The sequence below is a fragment of the Chaetodon trifascialis genome, chromosome 2, assembly GCF_039877785.1.
Source record: "Chaetodon trifascialis isolate fChaTrf1 chromosome 2, fChaTrf1.hap1, whole genome shotgun sequence".
In the NCBI taxonomy this organism is placed as follows: Eukaryota; Metazoa; Chordata; class Actinopteri; order Chaetodontiformes; family Chaetodontidae; genus Chaetodon; species Chaetodon trifascialis.
The window spans coordinates 3,385,604-3,413,346 of record NC_092057.1 but is presented as its reverse complement, the minus strand read 5'-3'; the positions used below and the strand labels follow the sequence as shown (position 1 = coordinate 3,413,346).

Sequence of the window (27,743 nt, the reverse complement as noted above, 5' to 3'; positions counted from 1 at the left end):
TTGCACGTTCATGATTCTACAAGTCTGTTAAGGATCACATGTCTCGTATATCTCCCTGCACTGATGATTAATCAATGTTTTCAATATGATTAGAGATAACAAAAAAACTGCAAGTCTGCACAGCACATTGTAACTGATGTAATGTCACCCATTAACACAACAGACCTACAGAATTGAACATTTAACATGTTTAAGTCTTCACTTGAAGAGTGCATTACTTTAGACAGCAGGGGGCGCCAGAAAATCACAAGTTGAATACAACAACTTCGCTCCTCCCCATTAGGCAATGCTGCCTTCCTTTGCGGTCGGAAATGATCAAAATACTGCGAACAAAACACGAATGGTGCAACCTACGGGTGGTAAATATGACTTTTTCGGTGATATTCTAGCACAAATAACCTATATACACTGGATTTTACGAAAGAGTAACATTTATACAATCAACATTAACCGTATGTTTAAGTTTAAGACATCCCCATAACGTTACTTGGCACGGGACAGAGAAGGGGGAGTTTCAGAGGAGCGTGAAAGCAGCAGGGCGCGGCTTCAGCCCTCCGCGGGAAATTCAGAATCGCTTGCTTGTTTGGATTACAAACACAACAACGCTACATAACACCACAAAACGCGAGTTCCTGAAATATTAACGTTAGTGGAAGTTGCTGGACCAGCCAACACAACAAAATGGTAAGCAGTTGTTCACCTTTACCTGCAGCTGATTTGCTTCGGAGACGCAGGCTAGCATTATCGAGCTAGCTCCAAGCTAACGTGAACTTCTGCTTTATCGTTAGCTACCAAACGGCAGTAACGTCACCTAGCTATAGTTCATACAAAAGATTAAACACGTTTAAGTTCAAGTTAAACACGTAGCAGTGCTAACTATTTAAGTGTTAGAGGGCCGATTCAGCTTAATTCAAACTGTTACCAGTTATATCTTTCCTGTATTATACTAGTGAGCACCACTTCGTGTAATCAGCGCACACCGTGTTCCTTACTGGAGGACGAATAAATACAGTGACATATTGACGTAGAGGAAAGGTGGGCGTCTCTGTTGACTGTCAGGTACAAATACAATAATAAAAACTCGACATACTCCAACGGAGTTTTGGTAATTTTCATTAGCTAAGGCTGGTCGTGGGTAATTTCTTCCTCGCAGTGTAGAGTAGCTCAGTGTTGCGCTTAGCGGCCGGAGGCGGTATTACAACAACAGTACCCATTTAGACTCATGGGTAATAAAGAGCCACCACAGGCAGCAGTGACAGCCTATTAAACATGCATAGTTCACATTGCTGCAAATGGGGGACATGTAGGGTTACATTTCCATGTTTTACGTCCATTATTTTATTGTGTGCTAAATACGAGCAAGTCTTTGCATGGTTATGTTACAAGCCCTTGTACAGTGTTTACTGCCACTTGCATCATTGTATTACTGTGTAACATGGAAGCATTAGCTTTAGCTGCTGTTACTGGGATGATCCAGGCATTATGTTACATCTGTTACAGTCAAAGAAGAAAGGACTAAGTTTGGAGGAGAAGAGAACTCGCATGATGGAGATTTTCTTTGAAACGGTGAGTTTTTCCATTTCAGGTGAACACTTTAATTCAGGGAGAACCGTATCAATACAACACGAGGTCTCCCAGCTCATGTAAAAAAGCACAAAGGCGGTGGTGATCTAATTTAAAAAACCTGCAACACAGAGCAGGATGATCTTAGAAGAGATGCACCACTTTGTGGGTTTCTCTAGTCATACACACAAATACTTTTCACAACCAAACTGCAGTCAGATTAGACCACGTTAAAATGAGATCACTGCAAATAGAACCAGGCAAATAATAATACAAGAAATGAAAGATGTTTAGGCTACTTAAAATAGGTAGACAATGATAAAAATACCTGGACTTGTTACTGTGTATTTTAAAACAATGATGAATATAAATTCTTATTCTTACATGTGTTAGATAAATTTCAGGAAAGCCCAAACAAAGTGCAACCAAAACGTACTGAGACAGATGTTAAGTAGTGCTGTTTTCTATTTCCTTAAATATGTTTTCTCCTCTTTGTAGAAAGATGTGTTTCAGCTGAAGGACATCGAGAAGATCGCCCCGAAGACAAAGGGCATAAGTGAGTAATGATCAACAGGTTTAGCACATAAATGTCATTAATACTGATTTTTAATTGTCTGTCCACATGTGCAGCTGGTCAAGTTTTCAGGTTGGCTGTCTCTTTATCAAAATATATACAGTCTCTTTTTTGTGTGTTTCCTCTACTGGTTTCTAACGAAGTAAATTAAACAAAGAAGACGTCACTCTATTTTTAGAAAAGAAAACCATGATCGTGGGAGTTGAGCCTGAGCAGGATTCAATTTGCCTTTCTCGATTGATTTCTCGACTGATCGTTGCAGATTTAGTCAGAGCTAGTGTTGCATTACTCTGGGTGTAATCTAACAACTGTCAACTCACTGAACATCAGACAAATCACTGTAAGAATATATAATTCTGGTGAAATAATCTGTCCATAAGGACAGTTTAGATCTTGACATGACAGGCAAATATTCAAAGATACAAGAACCACACTTTGGTTTAGATGACTATTCACAGAACAGCAGCGTGCTTGAAGAGTAATGAACGGGATAAAACATGCATGAATACAAACATAGGTATTTTAAGTTTATTTCAGGCCGTGCAGTCAGTGTCGACAGACGCTGCACCCTCATGCATTCTTGAAAACGCTGTGGTGACAGGCTTGCAAGATCACCATGACTACCAGGACTAGCTGATGCCAACTTAGCTGTATTTAGATCGGGGTCTATCGACGGCAGTAATCTCACGGCACAGAGAGCCGTTAAAAGCTTTTGGTTCTTAAATACAACATATTCCCTCAGTGTCAACATGGAGCCTGACATTGTAAACATTGAAGGGGAAATGTATTTAAAAAAAGATTTTTAAGTGCTACACCCTGTGAGGCTGATGTTTGGAAGAAGTGAGGAGGGATTTTTGTCTTAAGGTGGACATTAATCTGCAGGAACCGGATCGTGCTGCCGTGATTGAAAGCACATGTTTTTGACCCCCTTACTTGGGCGAGATGTAGTGACTGGGTGATGGGGGAAGGGGGCAACAAGAGACCTGCATTGTGGGCATGTGTTCCTGAAAAGGGGAGGAAATCTGAGAAAAGGGGCCAAAAGAGTGATCTCAACTAGATTGAAAAAAGAGCGATAATAACATACTGGTGGCCCTTAAAAGGCATTAAAAGGCAAAAAGGTATTTGAATGAGAGATGGAGGGCTGGAAAAGACAGTTCTGAACTCATGCACATGCACAGTTTGGTCGATCCCTCCTTGTGTTTTCCACTTCCGACCCATTTTCGTTGTTATTTTTGCTGCCGTTCAACATCCTCTCAGGACTCAGCGCAGCTCGGCTCTTAACATAGCAGATAAGCCCGCTCAGTTTCACAGTGGACCGGCTGAGCAAACGTGTGGGAGTATCACATTTCACCGCTGACACTCGTCAAGATGGAACTCCTGCTCTCGCACGTCCTCTCATGCACTGTTCTCTCAGATAAGTATAAAGGGGCCAGATAGGCTGCTGATGTGTGGGTTTAGTTTTGTGAACATTTGAGTGTTAAGCCTTGCCAGCAGTGAAAACGAGAGCTGCTGCTGACTTGTGTTTTTTAAACCCTCAGTGGAGTGAATTATTATATCTGACATCAGATGATCCTGCCTGAAGGCTTCTGAGCTTGTAACAGTCACACCTCAAACATAAATGAGTTGTTCACAAATCAAAGCAGCAGAACGTGAAAACAACCCTGATTCCTAAAAAGCTCGGACGCCGTGTAAAACGTAAATAAAAACAGAATGCAGGCATGTCCAGATTAACTGTTTATCAGGTTTATGAACTCTTCCTGAGCCCATGTAGGAACATCCTTCATCCAATCATGTGTTCACAAAGTGGTGAACTCGCTCCATCCTTTATGAATGACTGAGCCTTTCCAGGATGCTCCTTTCACACCCAGTCATGCTGCTCTCACCTATTACCAATGAGCCTGTTTACCTGTGGACTGATCCAAACAGGTGTTTTTGGAGCGTTCCACATCTTTCCCAGTCTTTAGTTGCTCCTGTCCAACTTGTTTGAAACGTGTTGCTGCATCAGATTCAGAATAATCAGATATTTACAAAAATCGTACTATTTTCAATTGAGTATACGTCTAAAAGGAATAGCAAATTATCTGTTTAATTTATTTTTTACACACTTTTTTGGAATCAGGGTTGTATTATGAACTCTGCTGGGAAGGCGAGGTAATGACTGAGGACCTTTTAACGTGGAAGCTTTGCTCTCCTCTCTGTGCTGCTTTCAGCTCCCATGACGGTGAAGGATGTGCTGCAGAGCCTGGTGGATGACAACATGGTGGACTGTGAAAGAGTGGGCACATCCAACTACTACTGGGCCTTTCCCAGCAAGGCGCTGCACGCTCGCAAGCACAAACTGGAGGAGCTGCAGAAACAGGTGAGGGAGCTCAGCTTAAGTCTGGAAACGGTTAGTTTGTCTCTGAAAAGCTGCAGATTTTACAAAACAAAGTAAAATGAATGCAGAAGAACTTGTTTTATATGTCATTGAGGCTGTGATGGACAGAATCTACAAACAGACAAACAAAACATATTTTAGGAAAGGAGAGGATAGATTTAAACAGATTTTAGTCCAAGGATGTTGTGTTAGACAGAGGATGTTGCTTGCTGTAGCTCACAGCGAATGAAGTCAACATGTTAATAATAAGCACAGCACAGAGACACTTTCAGAAATAGAAAACGAAACGAAGAATGGGAAGAAAATGCAAACGAGCTGCAGATTACGGGCAAGTTCCTCTGAGTTTGAGTTTGTGTTTTTCATCTTCTTAATACTCAAAATAAACAGATAAATTCCCGGATAGAAAAGAAAAGAGCAGTATTTATAACTTCAAACTGACAATCTCTCACGTTACATTTGGTGGCTTTTGAGCGAGATTTGTCGTCACAGAAACTGTCGCTGCTGCTCGTCTTTGAACGTCTCGCTGCCTGTTGTGTCCCACTTCCCTCTCCTGTTGCATGGCGGACAGATGGTGTGAGGGAGGCGACTCCACGGAGAATGTTGGCCACCGGATTTCTGGGACAGAAGTTTGATGCCGTAGAGCAGCAATCTGTCACAGAATAATGACATGTGATTGTACCGTAAGCACTGCAGTAATGCGGGCGTGGATGAGATGCCAGCAGTTTAGATTTACTGTAGAGTCCTAATGTGGACGGTTAAAATCATGTCATCTATCTAACACAGCAGTGTGTATTCACGTGCTTGACGTTTCCACTGTCGGCTGTGTAGAGTATTCAATTCAATTCAATTCAATTCAATTCAATTTTATTTGTATAGCGCCAAATCACAACAGAAGTTGTCTCAGGACACTTTCCATATAGAGCTGGTACAGACCAAGCTCTTTTATCTACAAAGAAACCAACAACAGTATGTATGGAAAAAGTTGGGATTTATAAGCAAATTACAACACTGCTTCTATTCTCTCTGCCAAATCAGTTAGGGCAGCTTTAGCCTAGCGATGCACCGATCCGATACTGGTATCGGTATCGGTATCGGTCCCGATATCGAAGAAAATTCTAGATCTGGTATCGGCGACAATGGATCCGATACATAGGGGCCGATCTGTTCAGTCTAACGCTATGCTATAGGCGCTGTGAGTGGCGTCATGCGCAAGTAACACGCAGTGCTGAAGCGCACATAATGTGGACCGCGTTGTTTTCAAAATAGTGCGAGCGAGCTATCTGGAACTTTTTCAAACTGTCTCAGCTTACAAACTCAACAGCTACTTGCAATACCTGCGCAGTAAATGTTCTGAGGGGCGGCAGTAAAACGTCAAGTTATAACACGACCAACTTAATCAAGCAGCTACAGCGATTTCACGCCAGGGAGCACGCTGACTTCATTGAACTGAATAAAAAAAAAGGAGGCGGTATGACGCAGCTAACGTTGAAGGAGATGAAGGAAAGAGGTGGAAAATTTAAACCTAATAGTGTGCAGGCAACAAAAAGTTTAAGTTTAACTGCACAGTGGCTGGATGAGAGTTACGTGGCACACAGTGCAACGCTCAATGCTACAAACTTCGGTGGGTCACGCAGCAGCAACGTGATCAACGCCAGCAACATGTGAAAGGCGACGGACAGCTTGAGAGTGCGTAGTTCAGGCTGCGTTGCGCACACAATGCAGCTGGTTGTCGAGGGACAGATCCAGTAACACCTCTTATATTTGTTTCCATGTTGTTTTACCAAGCTAGAGAAGCTATTGGTTTAATATTGTTGTACTGGCGCATAGTTATTAAATAAATAACTAATTTGTGCATTTATATCTGTTTGTTTTTTAAAAAAAATAGGAACTTTTTTTTTTTATCGGTATTGGCCGATTACTAAACCTCAGATATCGGTATCAGATCAATATCGGCTGATTACTAAACCTTAGATATCGGTGTCGGAGGTGAAAAAAGCAGGTTGGTGCATCCCCACTTTAGCTGCACAGTTTACAGCACTGTAATGAGCGATTCATGCTAATAAACCATCACCCTTTACTGCCAAGCTTTTTAAAAGTGAATGCAAACCAGCGAAAAGCTGCAAAGTGAGCAGTGCTGATTTCAGCTGGTCTCAGTAACTTTTTCAAATCTTTTTTTATTGCCTGTTTGCTCTTTGTTCTTTTCCCGCCTCTCCTTTTTATGCTGCTACTGTGACACGTACATTTCAACAGCGTGGGATCAATAAAGTCTTATCTTATCTTTAAGCTCAATAAAAGACTTTATGGCAGGATACAGGAGAATCTCTTTTCCTTGGTGGCAGTTTGGTGTCAAATAAACTAAATGTTAAACTCTTTTACTCTCAAGAAATCTGAAGCGAAGCAGCGGAAAGAATCCCTTGAAAAATCAGTGGAAAAAGCCAAAGTGGGACGTCAAGATACAGTAAGAATATTTTCAGATGCACCTTGTTTGGAAAAATCTATTTCTTCTTCTTTTTCTTCTGTTAAGACTTGGAAATCTCCTAAATGATTTCTCTGTGTGCTTGCAGAATGAGAGGAGCTCGCTGCTGAAGGAGCTGAAGGCTCTCAGAGAGGAGCGAGCTCAGCTGCAGGCCGAGTTGGACAAATACAGGGAGTGTGACCCGGAAGTCATCGAGGAGATGAGTGAGTACAAGCGCGATGTGGCCGGTTTTTCAGAGGCACTCCTAAGCTTCAGTCAGGTCACCTACGATCACTGATCAGACCAATCGAGCCACCTGGAAAACACTAATTCCTGTGTTCTCTTGCATGTATGTCATGCAGCAAGCTTGTAGTAGCTACTGTCGGAGTGATTCTTGTTCTAAAAAGCTAATTTGACTCACCAGAGAATAAGATGGACTCCAACATCAGGAGGCTCGTCAAGGCAGATGGTGCTGAGAGCTGGGCAACGTCCAAGAAACAAACCATTTGAGGTGGTGGTCTGGTTTCACACCAGATGATCAAACGTGGTGCATTAGGAGCTGAATTATTTCACTGCAGCCTCCCACAAATGCTCAGATATTAGATGAACGTTTTCACCTGTGTTTTAGCTGTTCAGCACATCGTGCATTCAGTGCAGTGATGGGCACAGTGATGGAAATGATATCAGGAGAAACATCCAAATCACCAGTTCTGCGATGAACTTGGCCACCAGTCACAATCACCCACTCACTGTGCTAAAAAAAAACCCAACCGGGACATGGAAAAACATACTTTACACCCTCAATTTCCCTCCTCTCACATTTCACTGAACGCTATCTTGGATGTTCAGACAGCTCAAAATAAGGCATGAACGCATCCAGATACATTACAGAAATTTACCCAGAATCGGGTGCGAGCAGGAGCACATGCACATGCGGTGCAGCTGTATGAATGCAAAGTCTGGCCTGACTGCACTGAAGGGCTGCCACGTCAACTTTACAGTGTGTTTATAGAGCAACAGTCCACCCAAAGACAGTGGAACACAGCCTGTATGACTTTGAGGCGCTTGTCACGGGGGTCCGCATCTCGAATTGTTCTGTGAAGAACAAACGTTTTGTCTGCAGCAGCAGGGTTGCAGTTTCTCACGGTTTGACTAAAGTGTGAACAAGGAAGTGAAGACTGATGACAAGCGGTCACTCAGCGTGCGTTTAAGATTCACTCTCATGTCAGCTTGATCCACAAACGGTGTGGACCTCCCCGCTGAAGCCGAGGCGTCTCTGCTCAGCTCTCAAGGCTTGCTTGTCAGTTTTAATCTCGGCCTAAATGAGTCCCATAACCTCTGATCTCCGCCCGAAGGGTTGGGTGCTAAAAGCTTTTCAAAGCGCCGTCCGTGACTCATTCACCGGCTCTTACACACCTCCTCACAGTGCTCGCAGCTATTAGTGGTATTACAAAAATCCTCACCTGCCTTCTGTTCACGTTACAGCTGACCTGTGGTAAAGGGGGTGTGTTATTTTATGGACACATGTGTGGTGTCATAAAAATCTGGTCTGTTTGCCTGCACCTCCCAGTGCTTCTCCAAGCATGCAGCCAGTCTACACACAGATCTGCTGGCATTTTCCACTGCAGCGTGACAGTATTATCAAGAGCGCTAACAACCACATGCAGGCGGATAACTCCTGACTAATCTAAATCTAAATGAGACATTCGATGTTTTGAAAGTCGTTGAAAAGAAGTAAATTTGGGGCTCGAGTTAGATAACTGTTACAGTGAAGGTAATTACATTCAGTCAAGGTCAAACACGTCCATGAAGGCTGTCATCTTGGTGATGGCTGTGAATAATTACTATGTCAAAGGCAGCTGGACTTATTGTTTAGGATGAATATTGAGTATTTCACACAATCCATCTTTATAATAGAGGCCAGATTTCCTATGGAATTAGCCATAAGGGTTCTTAATTTGGCCTGAAGTGTAAACGGAAAGTGAACTTGAACGGCGAGCAGCTGCCACATTGTGCGCAAGCTAAATATCCTCTCCTCTGATTGGTAGACAGAAAAAAAAAGTACTTTCAGCTCAGCTCATTTTTATTTGGATCCCTGAGAAATAACGTCATGATGAAGGCAGAAACTCAGCCTCTGCTGCCTGTGATAAACTTATTGCCAAGCTTTAATCTCTGTAGCAGCTGTTGGATTCCCAATCCAAACACCAGGAGAGCTTTTTTTACAGCTATCTGAACAGACTCTGAAAAGGTTTTTCCCCCTCTTGAAATACTGACAAATTTAACAAAACAGTCAAGCAGATTGCACTGAAGCATCAAACGCTGATCCATAAGAGTCATCTGATCCTGATCTCAGAGACATTAGAGGTTTGTCTTTATTCTCGGGGGATAAACGAGGAATCCAGGAACATCCTATCTGTTAACTGACATCTGTGTGAACTCTTGTGTTCACTGTGGAGTCGCTCTGGCAGTAATTTGGGCTGATCTGTGTTCTGCCTGTGTGACAGTGGACGTTCTATGATGTGATGAAGATCACCTGTAATGCAGATTCAATGGATAGACCCAAAGAAGGAGAAGCTTCCTCTCACTTTCACTGACTTGTCTCTTGTTTTTCATCACTGTCTCCTCTTGCCTGCAGGACTTCCTTCTCTTTTAAAGACACCGCACACACACACACACACACACGCACACGCACACACACACAGGCTCGTTGCAGATAGCCATTTCCCCTCGGTGAAAGCTGAGTTGTGCTCAGTGTCCAGCATGATGTTATGTCTGCTGCTGAGGTGGTTGGACTGAACTTGCAGACTGGGCTCAGATCTGCTCGTGCAGCTGTGGATCAGACAGCATCTTTAAAGCAGATGTTTTGTGTGGAGGAATGTAACTAAGTACTTTTATCCAGTTACAACCCTAAAACAATGAAATGCTGGTTGCAGGTCTGTGCATCGGGAATAATAGTCCAATACTATGATGTGTAATAATTTGGATGTGGGAAGCTCATGAGTCCAGTTTGTGTTAATCATTGGTCTAAAAGTTTACTCAGTGATTTTAAATGAACATCACTGGGTCAAAATTGACCTGGTTTGGATCCATATCGCACCAATGCAGTATTGGGTTGACCTTATCTTGTACCAAAGGGTCGTTTTGACTCATTGTTTTACCTTAAACTGTCGTGAATTTATTGGTAAATGTACAAAACGATGTGCAAATGACATCCACAGCTGCAATACAACACTTACAGTACAACCACAACCATACAGTATTTAAGTTTGGGTTATTTAGCCAACAGTAATATGAAAAATAACATTAACAGTGGAACAAAACAACTGAATGTCTGAAGTGGTTTTGATCCAAACCTCGCCGTTCTTCAGCCCTGAAGCAGTTTAACACTGAATTATGAGAACTTTCTGTTTGGATTCTCAAAGTACATTTTACTCATAATACCTCTGTACTTATACTTCAGTGACATTTTCAGTAGTGTGGTATTACTACTTCTCCTTGAGTACTGCTTTCACCACTGCTACAACAACATCAATACACATTTGAACTTTTTTGAACCATTAGTGCCTTTTTATTTTGATTTTTGTAGATTATGAATAATAAAAATGAGTCAGCAGTGACAGAAACACACATTCAGTGAGTAAATAAGGGCTTTGCTTCCTAAAAAGTGTGTCAGTGCTAAAGGGTCATTCAGACTCAAACGTAAGCTAATCTTTGTTTACTTGTCCTCTGTTGTCAGGACAACAGACACACGCCACCAGTTTTTATGTACAAATGATTGCGTATTGGATTTCTTTGAGACGGCTTTTGCCCTGAGCATGTTTGACTGCGGTCGCCGCACCCACGGACCAACAATGAGCCGCTGTGTTCACACAGGTGGGATTAAAGCCTCCGAACGAGACGATTCCCACTGAAACTAAAACGTAAACACTCGATCGGAGTCGCGACTCGTCTCGTCAGATCAGACCAGAATACCATCTTATTTACATCTTATTTAAAAGCTCACAGATTTATTCAGGATTTTAAAATTATTTTAAATACTTACACGACTTGTTTACAAAAGGAACTTTTTTCATTTCTTATTTTTCCATTTTTTATGAAAACACTGTGGCATCATTTGGTGGATGTATACAGTACTGTCCTGTGACTGATGTTCTTTTATTATGTTGTATATATTAGGTTTTTTTATCTGTTTATTTACACAGTTTAAAGTTGAGGGACAGAGCACATAAGTAGACATTTCTGTAAATGTGCCAGTTTAGCCATCCTGGCTAATTTTCAAGTGGGCAGTGCTACAAAAGACACATAAAATACATTAAAATAGAAAAGGCTGTACTGTACATATAGCAGAGCACACTTCATAAGAACACATCAAACAAAGCACGCTTCAGTTTGAGTACGCTCACATGCATCTTTGTCTTTTAACCGTGATTTTAAGTTGATTTTAAATGAGCGATAAGTGTTGGCAGACTGTTGTGTGTGTGCGTCTGAGGGCAGTCTTCGTCACAGGTGTTATACATCCCCCTTTGCCACAGACCTGGTGTGTCTGTCGTCAGTCGTTTTCTGCTTTTTGAAGGCACTAAGGTGTGGAGGAGCAAGTCATGCTGAACCTTATAGACAAGACAAGCATGAGACAAGATTGGCTCAGATGAGTAAATGATGCTTTCTTAGGCAGTAACAATGCTAGCAGTCAGATATATTGTTTTATTCATGTTCAGGGTACCCTTTTAACAACGACTGATTAAACACTGGTCATAGAGACCAACTCAGACGCATTTACAGCTCCAGCGGGCAAACCCGAAGTCAAAGCTCAGCGGGCCATCACAGCTGCTGGTCTGACTGGTGGTGGATGCGACGTTGGTGCGTTCATGTACCCCTCAGCTGTGTTTCTTTCAGCATCCATGAGTCAGACGGTGTTCCTCCCACCTGCAGCTGCTCTTTATTTTGATGGATATCTTTTGTTTCCACAGTGTCATTATCAATAAAATGGCTCATATTAGCTGGATCTTAGGATGTTGCTGCCTCAGCAAAGCAGGCAAATAAGTGTCTGTTGATGGGTAATATGGGTGGGGGGTCCACTGTAATTTAGTAGTAAATCACCACCTGTTCATACAGTGTGCTGGAGCTGTCCAGTCACCGCATCACTGCCCATACTTTCCTCCATAAAGAATATTGTTTGCTGCTGGTAAACATGAGTCACAAAACACACACACACACTGTTTGGATATGCAGCAGAAAGTGGATGATGATGTTTACCTCGTGTGTAACATGAATACACAGTCTAATGAAGTGTAACTCATCATGTCTCCGGTAATCTTTGCAAATGGCTTTGCTGCTTGTTCAGCAGGCGTCAGTGAGTTTTAATCACAGGCTGCTGCCTCCTTTTGAGCAATAATGCAAAGCCGACTTGCAAGTCGTCTCGTCCTTCCTCTGGTGTAAATAATGCAGCCAATAATAATTCGCTCTTAGCGCACGTTGCAGAAATAATGTATAATGCTCATATTTTGTTTTGCAGGGAAGTCCAATGCTGTAGCGAAAGACGCTGTTTCCAGGTGGACAGGTGAGTCATCTCCTCTCTTTTAAATACATCCACACGTAGTCAGTCTGGAAGTCAGAAAAACTATTGGAAACAATTTGATAATTTATTAATTTTTTAAGTCATTTCTCAAGCTAAAATGCCAACATTTGATGGCTAGCTTCTCAGATGTGATACTTTGCTCGTTTTCCTTGTCCTACATGATAGTAAACTGAATAATTGGGGTCATCCCATTAGATACACCTGAGAAAGCATTTTAGCATTTCATATCAGAATGGTTACTGATACATTTTCTGTGGATCAGCTCATTGATTAATAATCCTTGCAGCTCATCGTTAGTTGCTGCCTTAATATGGAGTCAACAGCACGGTTACTGCAGAAAGCTGCAGCTTTACTCCATTCACTCACTCTCAAATTCACAAAGTCCAGGCTGTTCGGGCACTTTGTGTTGACATGTCACCTCCCAGGAGTCAACAGTTAACACACTGTGTGCGTTGGTTGACCTGAGCGGTAACCCTGGAGACCGCTGACCTTTGGGGATCACGGTAACCAGTCGGGCGGTGCTGTTTTCACTCTCTGGGTCAACAAAGTCGAGTTGTCAGTTTTAGTTGGCGCATTTTGTCTTCACTTCCTTCCAATTATACTCATTTTAAGAAGCTGTGAGTCATATCTGCCTGTTCCAGGACTTGAACTTCACTCTGGGGTGGACTCTGCTAAACAAATACTCACGAGCCAGCAGTCTGCATCGACGTGTTTCCTCACAGGACTGTGTGGAACTGCTGCTGTAGGACGAGCGCAGTGCTTTTTTACCGCAAGCTGTGATGCTTTCAGCTGTCCCGCTGCAGCTAGCAGCACTGTTTTGTCGTTTCTCTCGATCAGGAGTTTTTAACAGATGTGTTGCTCTGTTGAATTTTGTCCAAACACTAAAATCAACACACCAAAACCAGATTTTCCAGACCAGTTCCTGCATCTTTGTGCGCCTTCGTTCTGGCGTTATTTCAACGTCTCGTCCAGTTGATGTTGTGTGGCTTTAACCAGCAGCCCTGAAACACACCCACACATAGACACACACGCGCACACACACACCCTGACACGGTTAATCAGTGCACTTCAACAGCATATTGTCACACCTCAGGTGGAGGGCTTTACTAGCAGCATGATTCAGAGTTTATTGACCTTAACTCGATAAAACAGGCGATCCGAAGCTCTACAGGAAGCTGTTTGATCTGCTTTCACTTTGTCACCTCTAAAAGTTACTTACCTTCAATTCATAGGAACTCGTTTTAGATTGTAGAATAAACTGCAATAGAGCACATGAATTATATAATAAATAATAATATAATTATCATCTCTGATTACTGCCAAGGGGAATGCTCACCAGACTACTTGTGTATCTCTAAGCTGATTGGTAAATAATGTACAGTCAGATCAAACAAAATTACACAAAAAGGTCTCGTGACATTAGAGAAGATTTGTTCACCGTCGTACATCAGCACATTTTAAATAAAACATTTTTAAATAGGAATCACAAACATAGTCTCGTCTGCACAGTTAATCCAACATGCAGCCGCCAGGATTTAAACACGTAAACCAGAAATTACACCCGTCCTTCCACCCTCGTCCCAGCTGGCTGTTAGTTTTAGTGTTGATTTTAAAATTTTACTTATCACTTTTAAAGCCTGGAACCGTCTGACTCACAGCTACGTTTGTTGTCATTGGAGGATGGCTAGTTCCTCATTTAAGTCTCATCTTTGTTTTGCATTTATTGTTCTTATTGTTTTCATTATTGACGCCTTCATAATTCCCGTTGTTTGCTGTGTTTACCCTGCAAAGCATTTTGTAGACCTAGTTTTGCTGCTGCATGCATAAAGTTTTAGATGATTATAAATGATCTGCTTTGATGGCAGTTTATACTACAGTCAACAGGGTGCAGTAAAATGGAAATAGACTCAGCTGATTATGTGCATCATGCATTATTAATTGAATCAGAGAATTTGCAGGGGAGCTAATGTGAAGCTAATAAATTAGTCAGTGCCAAAAATGCAAATAAAAATTAATAAACAAACAAAATTAAAACACAATTAAGTCTCAATCAGATTCGATATCTAGTCCAACCACCAACCTCATCAAGACCCGTAATGACCCACCACATTCACCCTAATTGGACAAATCACGTCCAGGTGTGGGAAATGGTCACTGGTGGGAAAAGTTCTGTGTTCAGGAAGCAATAATCCAATCTTCAGCCACAATAACTAAACTTTTGCCAAAGCAGCATCGAACAAGTGCTTGAGAGCAGTGAGACAGATGGTTTGTCCTTGGACTCAGCCGTCACTCTCAAGTCCAAGAATATTCTCATAATCCCAGACTGACTGTGCTGTCCATAATACTATAATAACACCAGAGGGGCGAGCGCGTCAGTCTATTTTGATTCATTAAACAAAGATTTCGATGTGTTTTCAGACAATATTTTCTCCATCAAGTCATGGACGAAGAAGAAGTTCGCCTTTGATGACAGCCGCATCAATAAAGCCTTCGGGATCCCCGATGACTTTGACTACATGGACTGAGTTCACGGTCACAGTCAGGTTTGAGCTTCAGTTTGGAGGCAGTGTACCTGGCCTCAGCAGTCCCAGCTTATGTTCTGTGTGTTAGAGTTAAAGCAAATCCTCCAGGAGAGGCATTTGCGGTGGCCTTTGAATGAGGATGGCTCTCAGTAGCGGACGGACTTCATCAGCGAATATGTTGCTTTCGTGCAACCAGAGAAGAGAGGTACCAACCATTACTGGCTGCGAGGGGTGACACAACCTAGCTGCCTGACTTTTGGGACACCTGTTTGCATGAAAACTGAGAGCCCCGAGTTGATGATGGACAGGAATCAACACTTAACACATCTGTGCCAGTGATCTAATTTATATGGTTTAAACAGATGGTTTGGAATCAAATGCCGGTGCACTTTTTCCCAGAGTTTTTCCTGTTTTATTTTTGCTTTTTGGGGGCTGTTCTTGTTCTTCATTCACCAAGTGCACTGGGACTGACAGGAGAATTAAATTACAGAGGATATGTTTAGGATATGTCACGTCTGCACGTGCTGTAAATATTTAAAGAACATTTTCGTTTTGCATGACCTCTTTTCTCGTGTTGCAAATAAAATGTCCCTCTGAGTTTTACAAGGCATTTTATGCAGTCGCATTCCTTCCAAAACTTTGGGTGCAGCGTACGAATGCGCTCACTCAGGGTCTCCTGTCATTTCTTTAGAAACTGCCACTGGAATGTTTTAAAATCCGTCACAAAAGCACTGAGTTTTCTTCCCCAGAGTTGCACACTCACTTTCTGTTTGAACAAAAAAAAAAAAAGGGAACAACGTCACGACATGTCGAGAATGACTGTTGCCCTGCTTATTTTCCTGCCTTTTTCTGTCAGACCAGATGCAAAACAGGTAGTTGTGTGTTCTGCATTAACTCACTGACCTAGTTGCCAGTGTGTCTGGCTTTGTTGATTTAAATTTCAAATGTGCTTCCATGCTTGTCTTCCTCATCAGTTAGCTTTCTTTCCAGTTGATGGATGATTTGGAAACAATGTTAGCACCCTGTCCAGTCATTGCATGCTTTTTATTTGCAATTTCTTAATGCAGCTAATTATCTGTAAGCCATTAAAGTTACGAGGTGGATTTTATGTGAACGATATGTGTTCTTGCTTCCTTATGCTTCCAAGACCTTAAGTTGAATATTTACACTAATGAGGAAAATCTTCTACTAGACGATGTGCAGATACGAATGTCAGTGCTCTTACATGTTGGATAGAAATTGCAGCTATCCTAAAGCTCCTAATTAGAAGTACACTGTAGTGACACTGATCCAGAAAAAAACAAATGCCTGTATGCTTAGCTGTACTCTTGTTTGGTGGAGCTGACACACCCACAGAGGAGTATCCTGAGTGTACGTTCATGTGTGTACCTGCCCAACCTGTCCCAACAATGATTCACGAGTCTGACTCGCTGCATGTCAGCGCTCTCCTCGAAGGCCGTGCATAGTTTTACCTCGCTGTCGCTCACTTAAAGACTACTGTTAGCTGCGGCGTCTTAGGTTAAACATGGTTAAAGACATCAGCGATGCAATAATTATGCTGACTTTAGACTTTCACTTAACCTAAAGTATAGGCCAACAGAGGGACATAAGATTATACGTCACAAAGCTGATGCATAGATCACTTTTATTGCATGTAAAGGTCCCATCAAGTAGGATAAATACAGATTTTAGCTAATTTAATTTTAAAAGTCTTGCACTCGGGTACTATTATCAGCAAAATTTACTGAATGGATCAGAAGTAAAGGTGCTGGTTTTGCAGAAAAATGGCCCCACTGACTGATTATAAATTACTTGCTGGACTGTTAAAACAATGCACAAGTAGCATTTTACTGATGGAGCTGGTTTTAACTACTTTATATACAGTTTGGTAGTTTAGAGCAGTTCCTCAGTTTGTCATAGCTCTCATAATCAAGTTGGGATTCATCTTTATTTTTTAAATATGGGATAATTTCAATTTTCTCCTTTGAAATGTAGTGGAATAGTATTAAATAGCAAAATGTAAAAGTACAGTACTTGAGCAAAGCTACTTTATGCCACTGAGTATTATGTGCAGGTGTGTAAGGTTCTGGTGTTTCTGTGTATTCAGATCCTTTACTCAATAAAAGTACAAATATGGAAAAATAAAAACAGTGATACTCAAGCAAACCGTGCATGTATTATGAGGAAAATGTACTTGAAGTATCAAAAGTAAAAGTACAAGGGTTATACTACATGCTGATGCATTCATGTGCCTACAGTATTTTTACACAGTACTAGGCTGAGGTGGTGATAACTGTTTTATATGTACTGTAATGGTGCATCATAGTTTATAAACTGACTTTGTTTTGTGTGTAAAATCTTAATAGGAAAAGTAACCAGTAACCACAGCTTTCACATAACTGTGGAGTGGAGTACAAGTATACAGTGGCACGAAGTGAAAATACTCAAGTTAAGTATAGGTACCTCCAATTTGTGCTTAAGTGCAGTGCTTGAGAAAATGTATTTAGTTTCTTTCCACCGCTGCAGGGTTTTGGTTTGGTTTACCTTCAGCGGCAGACACGTAAACAGCCTTGTTGGAAGTGACACTGGTGTCTGTCCGCGCGGCGCGGTGCGGTTCAGGGGGCGGGGATGCACTGAGGGAGGGAGCCGCTGCCGCTGCCGCTGCTGCCGCTGCCGCTCGCCCAGAGAAAGAAAGAGCAACGCAGCGAAACACAAGGCAGGCTGCTAGCTGAGAGGGCAGCATGGCGGGGCTACAGGACTTCCAACAAGGCAGCCTCTGTCACAGGAAAACGTGGATCAATATACTACTAGGAATACTACAATTACTTTTACCCTGCGTTCAGCACGGAGGGGCACAGCTGCAAGGTTTGTACTCACCTTTATTTTCCGCTTCGGAGGTGTTAACGACCGTTGCAAAAATGTGAAGTTAGCTGGTCAGGACTTGACAGCAGACGTTATACTGGAAAATGGGTGCGAAGCTAAATTGCCCAAACAATTAAAAATCAAATTGGACAAAATCTAAAAATAAGTCAAGCAGCGACTTAGATATATTTATTTTTTTTACTAACAGGGTTGTAGCTAATGATTTGTCACCCTGCTAGTTCATGCTAGCTGCCAGTTCCCTGTGCTGTTAGGTTAACTTGTGCAGGCAGGGAAGTAACGTTAGCCTATTATCGGGACGTAAAACGGGCATTTAATCGTCACTGTTGTCCCTGTAATAACGCTGTAAAATGTCGAAAATTAATTCTAGACAGCTAAACAGTCGTGTGTGCGTTACTGCAGCGGCAGGAGAGATGTTTTCCAAGTTGGTTAGCCACCGAGCTAACCTACGTGCTAATCAAGCAGCTAGCAAACAGCCTTTGTCAGCCTGCCGAAGCGAAGTCATTTCCTCACTTGTCTATATGATTATCAGCCACGCCGTTTCAGTTGATTCATTTGTTATAACCGATTATAATAACAGAGGTTGGTAGCTTGCAGTTTTATTACATTGACTGTTTCAATCTGGCGTATTTCCAATCGCCTGTCTTTTCCGTGTTGCCCATTTTCCAACCTAACATCTCACTGTTATTTTTATTTCTCGCTCCCACAAAGCTCTGAGTCAGATGTCCACCAGCGTGGTCGAAGTCTGGCAACCAGAGGACGCAGACCCATTAGTCCCACTTCAGGTAATCATCATTTCTTTCTTGGGTGCGTTTGTATGAAGGAGGAATTGAGAGTATCGATATGCATAACACATAATCACCCAGCAACATCTTGCAAATGCAGCCAGATGGATGAGCACGTGTGTGGGTTCGTGCATTTCTATTGTGCTCCACTTTGCAACAGGTCGAGCGGTGCATTTTCGATTGCTCATGTGAGGAAATCTCAAGGACCATATACGACTTTGTGACTACACTGCTGTGCAAATGTTGTAGTTTTGCACAAAGTTCCAATACTGAAATGAAACCAGAGCGGGAGGCCACCTGCCATGTGGCTCCTCCTTATTTTCTTTTGTACATAGTGTCCATTGTCGAGTTCAGTCAGTAGTACACACTGGAAAGCATGTTAGGAACGAGGCAGTGTGAATGAGACTGTGCTGCACAAGGCTCTGCAATTATTTCCTGCTTCTGTAGATTAAAGGTTACGCAGGGTTTTTCTTTCAGGATCTCGGTTACAAATTTCCTAAACATTGTCAAGCAGGCTTGTGTGACCATTATGTAATCACGGGGCAAAAAGAGCACATGCAGCAGCAGAAGTAAAGTGTTTACTGATAACCTCTCAGGAGGTCACCAGCTGACTGTCATGCTACCTGAGGGGGGGTGTGGCATTTTCCACAGGTCTCTGTTAACAGATGTGAATAGCATAGATAATGTGGTTCAGGTGAGTGACATGATAGTGCACGTTACACCAAAGCAGTTTTGAAATGTTAAGCAAAGCCTGTGTTTGTTTTTCAGGGATGAATGGTAGGCTTTTTTAAAATGTCATGCATATAGTAGCAGTGTTGCCACCCACAAAAATACTCATTGGTTAATTTTGCAGCTATGTTGCGCAAAGTTTTTAAAATACTTCTTTTGCCATCTGCACACTGCGGTAATTATAGACATGCACAGACCAGAGATAACACAGGAGGAGGTGATTCAACGCTGAGGAAAACTCCTAGAGTTTGTTGGATGAATTTAAAAAATAAAATAAAATAAGAGAGTTTAGAGAAAAGGGGTGTGTGTCAGTGTTTGGTTGTGTTCTCGCCACTCATCCCTACCTTGCAGACCAATTGGCAGATGGCAGAATTGTTGACATTGTTAGGTGTCATGTTTAGATAGGCGGCAGTGAATGGAGTGGCTGTCTCAGTTACATGGGCTGTGTGAAACAGAGCATGACATGGGTGTCTTTCTGCTATATTCCACTGCTGCTGGTGGTCAGCTGGCTAAGTAGCACGCTGTATGTTGCTGTGGGCACGTTGAAGCGGTGATGCAGGAGATGCAGTGTCGCCTGTCTTTGATGCAGCGTGCAAACCAAATCAGGTGTTGGGCAGCAGAGATCATAACTGAGCGCGTATTGTGTGCATAACTAGAGCTTGTAATTGCTGACGTCTTCATCCCATGCCTCTCACTTGGTTATTTTGGAAACACTGACTTGTGTTTTGGATTTGACAAAGGATTGTGTGGTTGGATTGGCTGCAAGCTGTACACAGGTAGCTTCCAGTCCCCTAGTGATTTTTAGATTAGTTCAGGTTTCCATCTCTTTCATCTGCCTATTTGAGAGTTGTGTTGTGTAAACAGACTCTTGTCATAAATGTTTTAAATCCCTACATTCATCTTAAAATCCCTCCAACTAGAATCCAGCTCATTTACAAATGAATATTCCTCATGCTTTAATGGCTCACCTGCTGCAACAAGCAGAGGCAGAATATGCATTGTTGTGCTTAATCAGCTGGAAAATCTGTTTTTCCTTCACTTAAGCCATTAACTTGCCAAGTTTCAAACATGCTGGGGGCATTGTAGCACATAAAACAGAAAAAACAAATGAACCTTTCTAGCTGCACCCAGAATAAGTATATAAGATTTTATATCACAGTATATGTGCGTATACAAGAAACCATGAAAAGATCGGAAATATATAATGGAAATGTTTTTTGCATATCCAGCTAATTAAATGATAAATTGATACAGTCCACAATAAAGAAAAAAATCCAATTAAAAATCTTCTAAGTCCATTATTTCCATAAACCAGTCCTCCTCTTTGATTTGCTTTAAAGGATATATTTCTACATTTGTACAAGCAGTATGGCATAATCTTTACTGGTTGACAAGTCTTCATCTCACATTGTGTCACGCATCCCAACCTTTGTTCAGACTACAGTACAGACTACAGAGCATTGTCGTGACATTATAGCTCTGTGTTATGTTTGTCTGATTGTCCTTAGCTAAGGTACCTTGCAGTAGAGGCCAGGTGGAAAGATGGGAGAGGAGATAATATGTCTGACAGATCAGGATTCAGTGTTTCAGACAGTCCCTGTGTTATGTCCTCCATTGGTGTCATTTTATGGCGTGATCATGAAGCCATCATGTAGCCCTCAGGCCCCAGATTGTTCCTATGGAAACTGTATGTTCTGTGTTTGAAGACACCAAAGCTTATCTCTGGAGACCACGCACCATGCACACAACCTACTGCAGTGAACTTAACTCTGTTGGTACTGTTGGCCGTGTTGTCGTTTTCAGGCACTTCTATAGAAAGCCGCATTCAGTAAAAAACATACTCCCTGTGCCGCTCATTGTTTCTGGTTTTCATGTGGTGCTGCTGGCATGCGAGCTCTGAAATGTTATGCCGTGTTTAAAAGGATTTCCTCGGGTCATTGTCAAACGGAGCCTCATATTGCGAACTTAATGAAAGTGCAGGGAAAAGTCTGCACCATTGTCACACAAATGAGGGTTTGATCCAAGCCACTTCGCTGTGATCAGTCAATTGGCAATGTGAAGTGACCTCCTGGTGGGCTTTCCCCTCAAGTAGTTATCTAATGAATAAGAAGGACTTAAGTATGTACAAGATACTGTGTGCAGTGTCAAAATCTCTCTAAGATCAGGAAAAACCCAATTTCAACAGTAATGTCAACATTACCTGGCGTTGCATCAAACTGTAGCCTGATCACCAATAGCACCAATTCTTTTTTGGTTGGTCTTCAACATTCAGAAATGCTGTATTCATTCAGTAATCCCAAACTCGCAGAGTGAGAACATGTAGATAACAACAAACTGGACGGTCATTGTTTCATTCTGAGAAGTGCGTCATGCTCTGCCAACGCTGGCAGAAACTGCCGCCTGCTGTCTAACCCTCGGAGTCGGGCTGGAAAAGATGTAATGCCAGTTTTAGTTTCCCAAAGCTGTTCCAGTTTTCTGCTTGGGTTTCCTGGTTTATTTACAGTGAAATCACATTTCATGCAAAGTAAAACCTTTGACATTTCAAGAAATAGAACACAGATGCATAGTGAGACGTGTCAGGCCAGTCGGTGGCATATCCGCGTGCTTCGGACCGTTGTTTATGAAAATCATCGCGGTAGCCAGAAGGCTGTTCGGCGTGCCAGTAGATTTACATCCCGCTGAGCCTCCTGATGTGGTTATTTCCAGGCCACAGTGTGAATGTAGGATTAATGGGATGAAGTTAAGTGTTTTGGCCACATTGACTGAAATGTGTTTTTCTTTCACTTTCAGGTGGAGAAGGAACGACGAAAAGATGGTCTTCCATTGGAGGACAGGTGAGCTTTTTTTTTTTTTCTTTTAGTCTTCCATGGGTTTTTCTCAAACACCTGCTGAGAAGGTGGAAAACGTCAGAGGAAGTCAAACATACATTCAGCAGTTTTAGAAGAATATCCAGGCTGTATGGAGTCGTTGAAGGCTTCCACCTGTTAATGAGTGCCGCTTGGGAATATGTGGAGACTTTCCACCAAGCCACATAATTACCAACAAACCCCAGACCAGCGTACAGATTGCATCATGCTGAAGTGTTTTCTCCTGTATAGCGCAGACTAGAATTACACTGTAAGACACAGGATGAAAGCAGGGCTGTGGCGTGGGTTTGGTTTGTGAAGAGCCCAGTGGAAAAACAAGCGTGTTTTATAAAAGGAAATTCTCCAAGTTAATGTGAACATATCCAGCGAACTCTAGCTGAGAGCAGGGCGGTGTTAAATGCTTTGTTGAATATGCAGAATTTGACTGCAGGCTGACATGTTTTTGTATTCACACGGACAAATGATGTCTTGTGGTTTCGGAGTTATGGGGCTGAGAGTTTGTAAGGCTTTTAAAAGTCCAGTCCCTCACGCAGGCTATGTTGTTTATGTTGGTGAGTGAGGGGGTGTGTGACGGAGAGGTTTGGGGGCGGGTGTTAGACAGGCGCAGAACCAAATTCCTGACTAATTTTAGAACTCCTTGAAAGAAAAAGGAGGGGAGGCCTGTCTTTCCCAGCTGTTTTTGTTCCTGCACAAAATTGTTTAGAAAATACGAATTAGCAGCAAATTATCAACAATGCGTGGTTTTATTCTTGCTCAGAAACAGAACAGTTGTTAGTCTTCCCTCATACTGATGTTTAGTATCTAGATTTTCAGTCAATCTATCCCGTTTGCTTCAGCTCCTTGTTTATCTTTCCACAGAAGCAATGCCAGTAATGTAAAGAGCCCAGCCCTTCATATACCTAAACTGGCTGAGCATGTTCTACACACTCATGGGTTCCTTGCCCAGAAGTTAGTTCTTTGAACCAATTACATACAGTCTGACCGACTTGTTTCTGCAAGATTTTTGTAATTCTCTGCATGCTTTTAATGGTGCTGTACCTCAGAGTTACTGCCGTGCCATAATATTACTGTACATAACCCAATATGCTACACAGTTCTGTCAATAATTTGAAATTAGTTAGAGGTGCACAAGAGTTTGGCTAGTGCGGCCTAGCAAAATGTATTTCTTCCAACCGAATATCTGACTCCACGCCACAAACGAACTTCAACAAACGAGCTCACCGTCTATCACAAGCTAACCTCAGTCAGTCAGAACAACAAACAGTATGATGTATCAGAGGAGCGATGCCATTTTTGCTCCTCTTTCGATGCAGAAATACTCTTTAGGTCTGATATAAATGGTGCTGTCGCAGCATCTACGCTAAGCTCTTTAGAAGCCATCATGTTTAGCTTCTCTTGCTGTCGTCACACCTACACCGCGCCTGTAGCTCCCAGGAGTTCAGTTGGAAGCTCGGCAAGATGGATTCTCAGCTCCATCGAGCTGTCTGACAAGGTGAACTGTATGTGGGATCTGCCCACAACAGTAAATAAGAAGGGAATAACAATGCAGCACTACATGGCTGGAGTGCTCCTTTAAAGAGACGTGCCTTCAGTCTTCATATGAAGTTCATCTAATTCCTGAACAGGGTGGGAATATGGCTGTTTTTAAGTCCACGGAGGTGACAGGCAAATGAGGCTTGGTAGTGCTGGCTGACCCTGAGGACCTGCAGAGCTGTGGGCTGCGAGGCCTCTCGTGCCTGAGTTATCAGGCACTTAGCAGGCCTGCCATCACTCTCCCCCAGCCTGAAGAGCAAAGCAGGCTGCAGATACAGAGGTTAATGATATCTCTTTGTGAGTCTAGTCTCGTGCCAAAATGCTCTTCCCTTGTCTTTTTAGATCTTTTTACTTCCACCGCAGCCATAGTCAGCTATCACTGTGCCATGTGGTTTTAATTTCACCGTTTCGCTTATTGTTTCCCCGTCTTCTGTGAACACCTGTGACCCAGCTCTGTGCTGGTCCTAACCTCTCCCCTGGAGCACGGCTGAAGTCACTGCTAACGCTAGCTTTATTTGAGTTAGATCCAGGGGATCAAATAGCGCCAAACATAACTTGTTATTTTTGTACTGTGGCAGTGGACAGAACCCTTGGACTACAGCTCAGTGGTACGCTTGTTGGGTTTTTCTTTAAGGGCAGCAGCTGTTGAATTCAGAGTGAATACTAAGTTGCATGTGATAAAGTCAGTGCCCTCATCTGCCTTTAAAGAAGCTGATAGTCATCTGACGCTACATGAGAACAAAGAGCGCAGCACATTTACCACTTCACATTTTAACACTGAAGCTTTTCAAGTTGAAACAAATGAGTTTCACACCTGCTTTAATCTGCATTATCTACATTTTAATTAGGTAGAGCTTTCCTAAACGTCGTCTAAATTCAGTAAAAAATGTCTGTTGTTGAAACTGCTGACCTTAGATTCAAGACATCAGCGCTAGATATGTATCAGCTGTCTGCCATCACACAAGACTTCTGTGAAGATGTCCTCATTTCACCTTCACAATTGATCCCTCATGCTCACACACACACACACACACACACAGTACTTCCACTCTGACTAACACTGTTTGAAGTTATACTGTTTGACAAGTTATGAATTAACCAACAATTAAAACCACACGAGGGGGAGAAGAAGCACTTGTTATGTAACAGAGGAGACAGCTTCCCTCTCATCAGGTCAAACGCTCGTCCAGCTTATTTGTTGTTCTTTGTGCTGAAGCTGTGCTTTTGTTGTCACGCTTTGAATCTACAGCAGGTAGAAAGGAAGCGAAATACTGTCATTTCACAGGTGCTAAAGCTTGAAGCAGTATGACAGTTCAGTCCTTCACAGCAGGTGGATGAATAGCCGGTTGAAAGAGGAGGTGTGTGTGAATAGTGAAAGGAGGAATTTAACTGCTTGACAGCCATGTGGGTTTAAGCAAATAGAAAGTTCCTGAATGAAGAAGTCTACTTTGACATCAAGCATCCATCGTGCCATGCTTCATGTTAACGTGCTCGCGAGCTAACCGCAGTGGTTCAGATCAGTCATTGTTGTGTGAGGACCTGCTGGCAGCTGCAGGTGTTTAGGTGCGGCGCCATCGAAACAGCTAACTGTGCTTACGATCATTAGACGTCCTCAAAAACTGGAAGAGCTTCCCTCTCAGCGACGCAGATAAAAGCTCGTTCGCCGCTACAGCATACATGCCTGTGTGATCTCGGTGTGTTAATTAGGTTATGCTTGGAGGTGGGGGTGCATATTTTCACACTTCCTTCCGTTTCTATTCCACTGTGTTGCATCTGAGTTTTTTCCATTACCTATTTCATTGGCCATTTTGCTCATGTCATCATGATATCAGTACCTGCAAATGGCACATGGTGCGGTGGATATCTTTATGTGTGCATTGTTGTGTGCTACAAGCGTCTGTTAGCCGTTGTGGAAGGTTATTCCAGTGCAGTTTAGCCTGAAGTAAACGGTTTTATTTGATGACTGAGCATGTCTTCCCTTTTTTCCATTCCTATCTCGATGCTTGTTGGGGCACAGAGGCAAGTTTGATTGGCCACAGCGGAAGGAAGATAAAGTGTTGCGTGGGGGTTGCCAGTCTGTCAGTGCTCTTTTTGTTTCTGTCGTCTCAGCTTTGACCCCTTTTCTTTTTTGCCTCCTTTACATCTGACTTCACAGACTAAGCTGGTGCACAGGCAGCGATCTAGTTCAGCAGAGCTGTGGCACAGGTGGCAAGTTACCTATGTGAAACTGCATGTGAAATAAAATGCCACCGGCAAACTTCCCATTTTTAGCTTTCCTCTGCAGAAATGAGTCTTATCTGAAATCTACATCACCAGAAGTTAATATGTTTTCTTAACTCGTGGTACTTTACAGAATCAAACACCATACAGCAGCACAGTATGTCACAGTGAATGAATATCAAAGAAGTTGATATTACAACGCTGCACTATTCTTTGAACAGGACAGCCTCCACATGCAGCTCAAGAACTTTGTGCTCTAGCAAACAATTTTGTGTTTAAACAATTCAATCATGCAAACGCTGGTTGCAAAGGTACAAAATGGTGAGGGTGTGGCACAACAGTCACACTCTAAAACCACGGTAAAAGAGCAGGAGGCTAGCACACTTCACTCAACACAAAAATCAACTAGATCACACATTTGAGTCATCACAGAAATAAAGAAAAATGTTGAACTGTATATAGTGGGTGAGGATGGCACATCATCACTTCCCTGTTCAGCTATATGACAGAAGAATTAGAGATCTTAGCTGACGTTGGATTAATGTCAACTATAAATGCTAACTTCTGCAGTAACATTGTGTTTGCTGTTGCTCATTGCTAACAGGCCACAGTCCAAGAAATTCATGGAAACACTTGTCAAGTTGTTGATTTTGTGTCCCAGCAGTAGACTGAAACACGGCCCTGTAACTCTTGACTTTTGTGGATTTTTTGACTTCTGTCAAGCTGTAGTGTATAATGGAGTTTAGACATTCAGGTTATCATATGTATGTTTGTTATAGGCGAAAGGGTGGAGAGCCAGTACAGATATTTAAAACGAGATGGAAAATCAGATCGCTGCCTTAACAGGAAACAATCCACTCAGAACATTTCCTTACATTTGGGCTCATTATATAACGTTGTGTACTGTTCTTTTCCATGTTGTACATGCGTGTTCATCACTGGAAGTCTATACAGCGCTACTGCGTAAAATAGTGTGACTGTTTTGGACATGAAGCTCAGTTTACGAATCCCTGCAGAGAGCAGGCTGCTCCGGCGTCCGTGTTATTTGACATTTCCTTCCCAAGTATTTCAGCAGTGGTAAACAACCATAAATTACCATCTTTGTTGGAAAACATGCTTCCAGTCCTCGTACCTTTTTTAGAATGAGATGTTGGAGCTGAAAGGCAGTGGAGTCCTTGTTTTTTCTAACAGATAAGTTGTTAGAGTCATGGAAATGCCTCTGCTCTGCTGCTGCCTTCCAGTTATCAGCAGCTGCTTTGAGACTCGTCCCAGCAGTGGCAGAATGCATTAGCAATCATTTGTAGTGACAGTATCTCACTACAAAACCGCTGTGGTCCCTGAGGGTTAACTGTCCCGCAATAATAATAATAACCACATTTAGTTTGTCATGAGACGCATTACAAAAGCTGAAGTAGTTTTCAACTTCAGATCGTCATTAAGCTGCAGACGTGTTTGTCAGGACAGGGTTAACATCAGGAAGACTGAAGAGTGAGCGTTGACTTTCCTTAAAAAGTCTTCATTACTGATGTTTAGATGTTTAGAAATTATTATTTAGACTGAGCCGGCACATTGTGGATTTCCGTCACCCAATGCACAGCACATGTTTTAGAAAGTCTGAAGAAAGAAACATTTTGCACGTTATGTGTAATTTGTTATTGAGTCT

General features: G+C 42.3%; 2 protein-coding genes across 4 annotated transcripts in view; both read left to right on the top strand.

Moving 5' to 3' along the window:
- The first annotated feature begins 317 nt into the window (after nucleotides 1–317).
- mnd1 (meiotic nuclear divisions 1 homolog (S. cerevisiae)) lies at nucleotides 318–16,178 on the top strand. The gene is made up of 8 exons (XM_070983291.1): nucleotides 318–684; nucleotides 1,501–1,566; nucleotides 2,062–2,119; nucleotides 4,348–4,496; nucleotides 6,898–6,972; nucleotides 7,079–7,193; nucleotides 12,482–12,526; nucleotides 14,963–16,178. Exons 1-8 carry the CDS (start codon nucleotides 682–684, stop codon nucleotides 15,067–15,069), a joined length of 618 nt encoding a protein of 205 aa, XP_070839392.1. The 5' UTR covers nucleotides 318–681; the 3' UTR covers nucleotides 15,070–16,178.
- Nucleotides 16,179–17,729: 1,551 nt separating this feature from the next.
- Nucleotides 17,730–27,743, top strand: part of tmem131l (transmembrane 131 like) — a 32,166-nt gene continuing 22,152 nt past the window's right edge. For all 3 annotated transcript variants that reach the window (XM_070978028.1, XM_070978020.1, XM_070978012.1), the window contains exons 1-3: nucleotides 17,730–17,931; nucleotides 18,658–18,731; nucleotides 22,251–22,294. In XM_070978028.1, coding sequence (XP_070834129.1) covers nucleotides 17,808–17,931; nucleotides 18,658–18,731; nucleotides 22,251–22,294 — 242 coding nt within the window. In that variant the 5' untranslated portion in view covers nucleotides 17,730–17,807. The remainder of the gene's footprint in view (nucleotides 17,932–18,657; nucleotides 18,732–22,250; nucleotides 22,295–27,743) is intronic.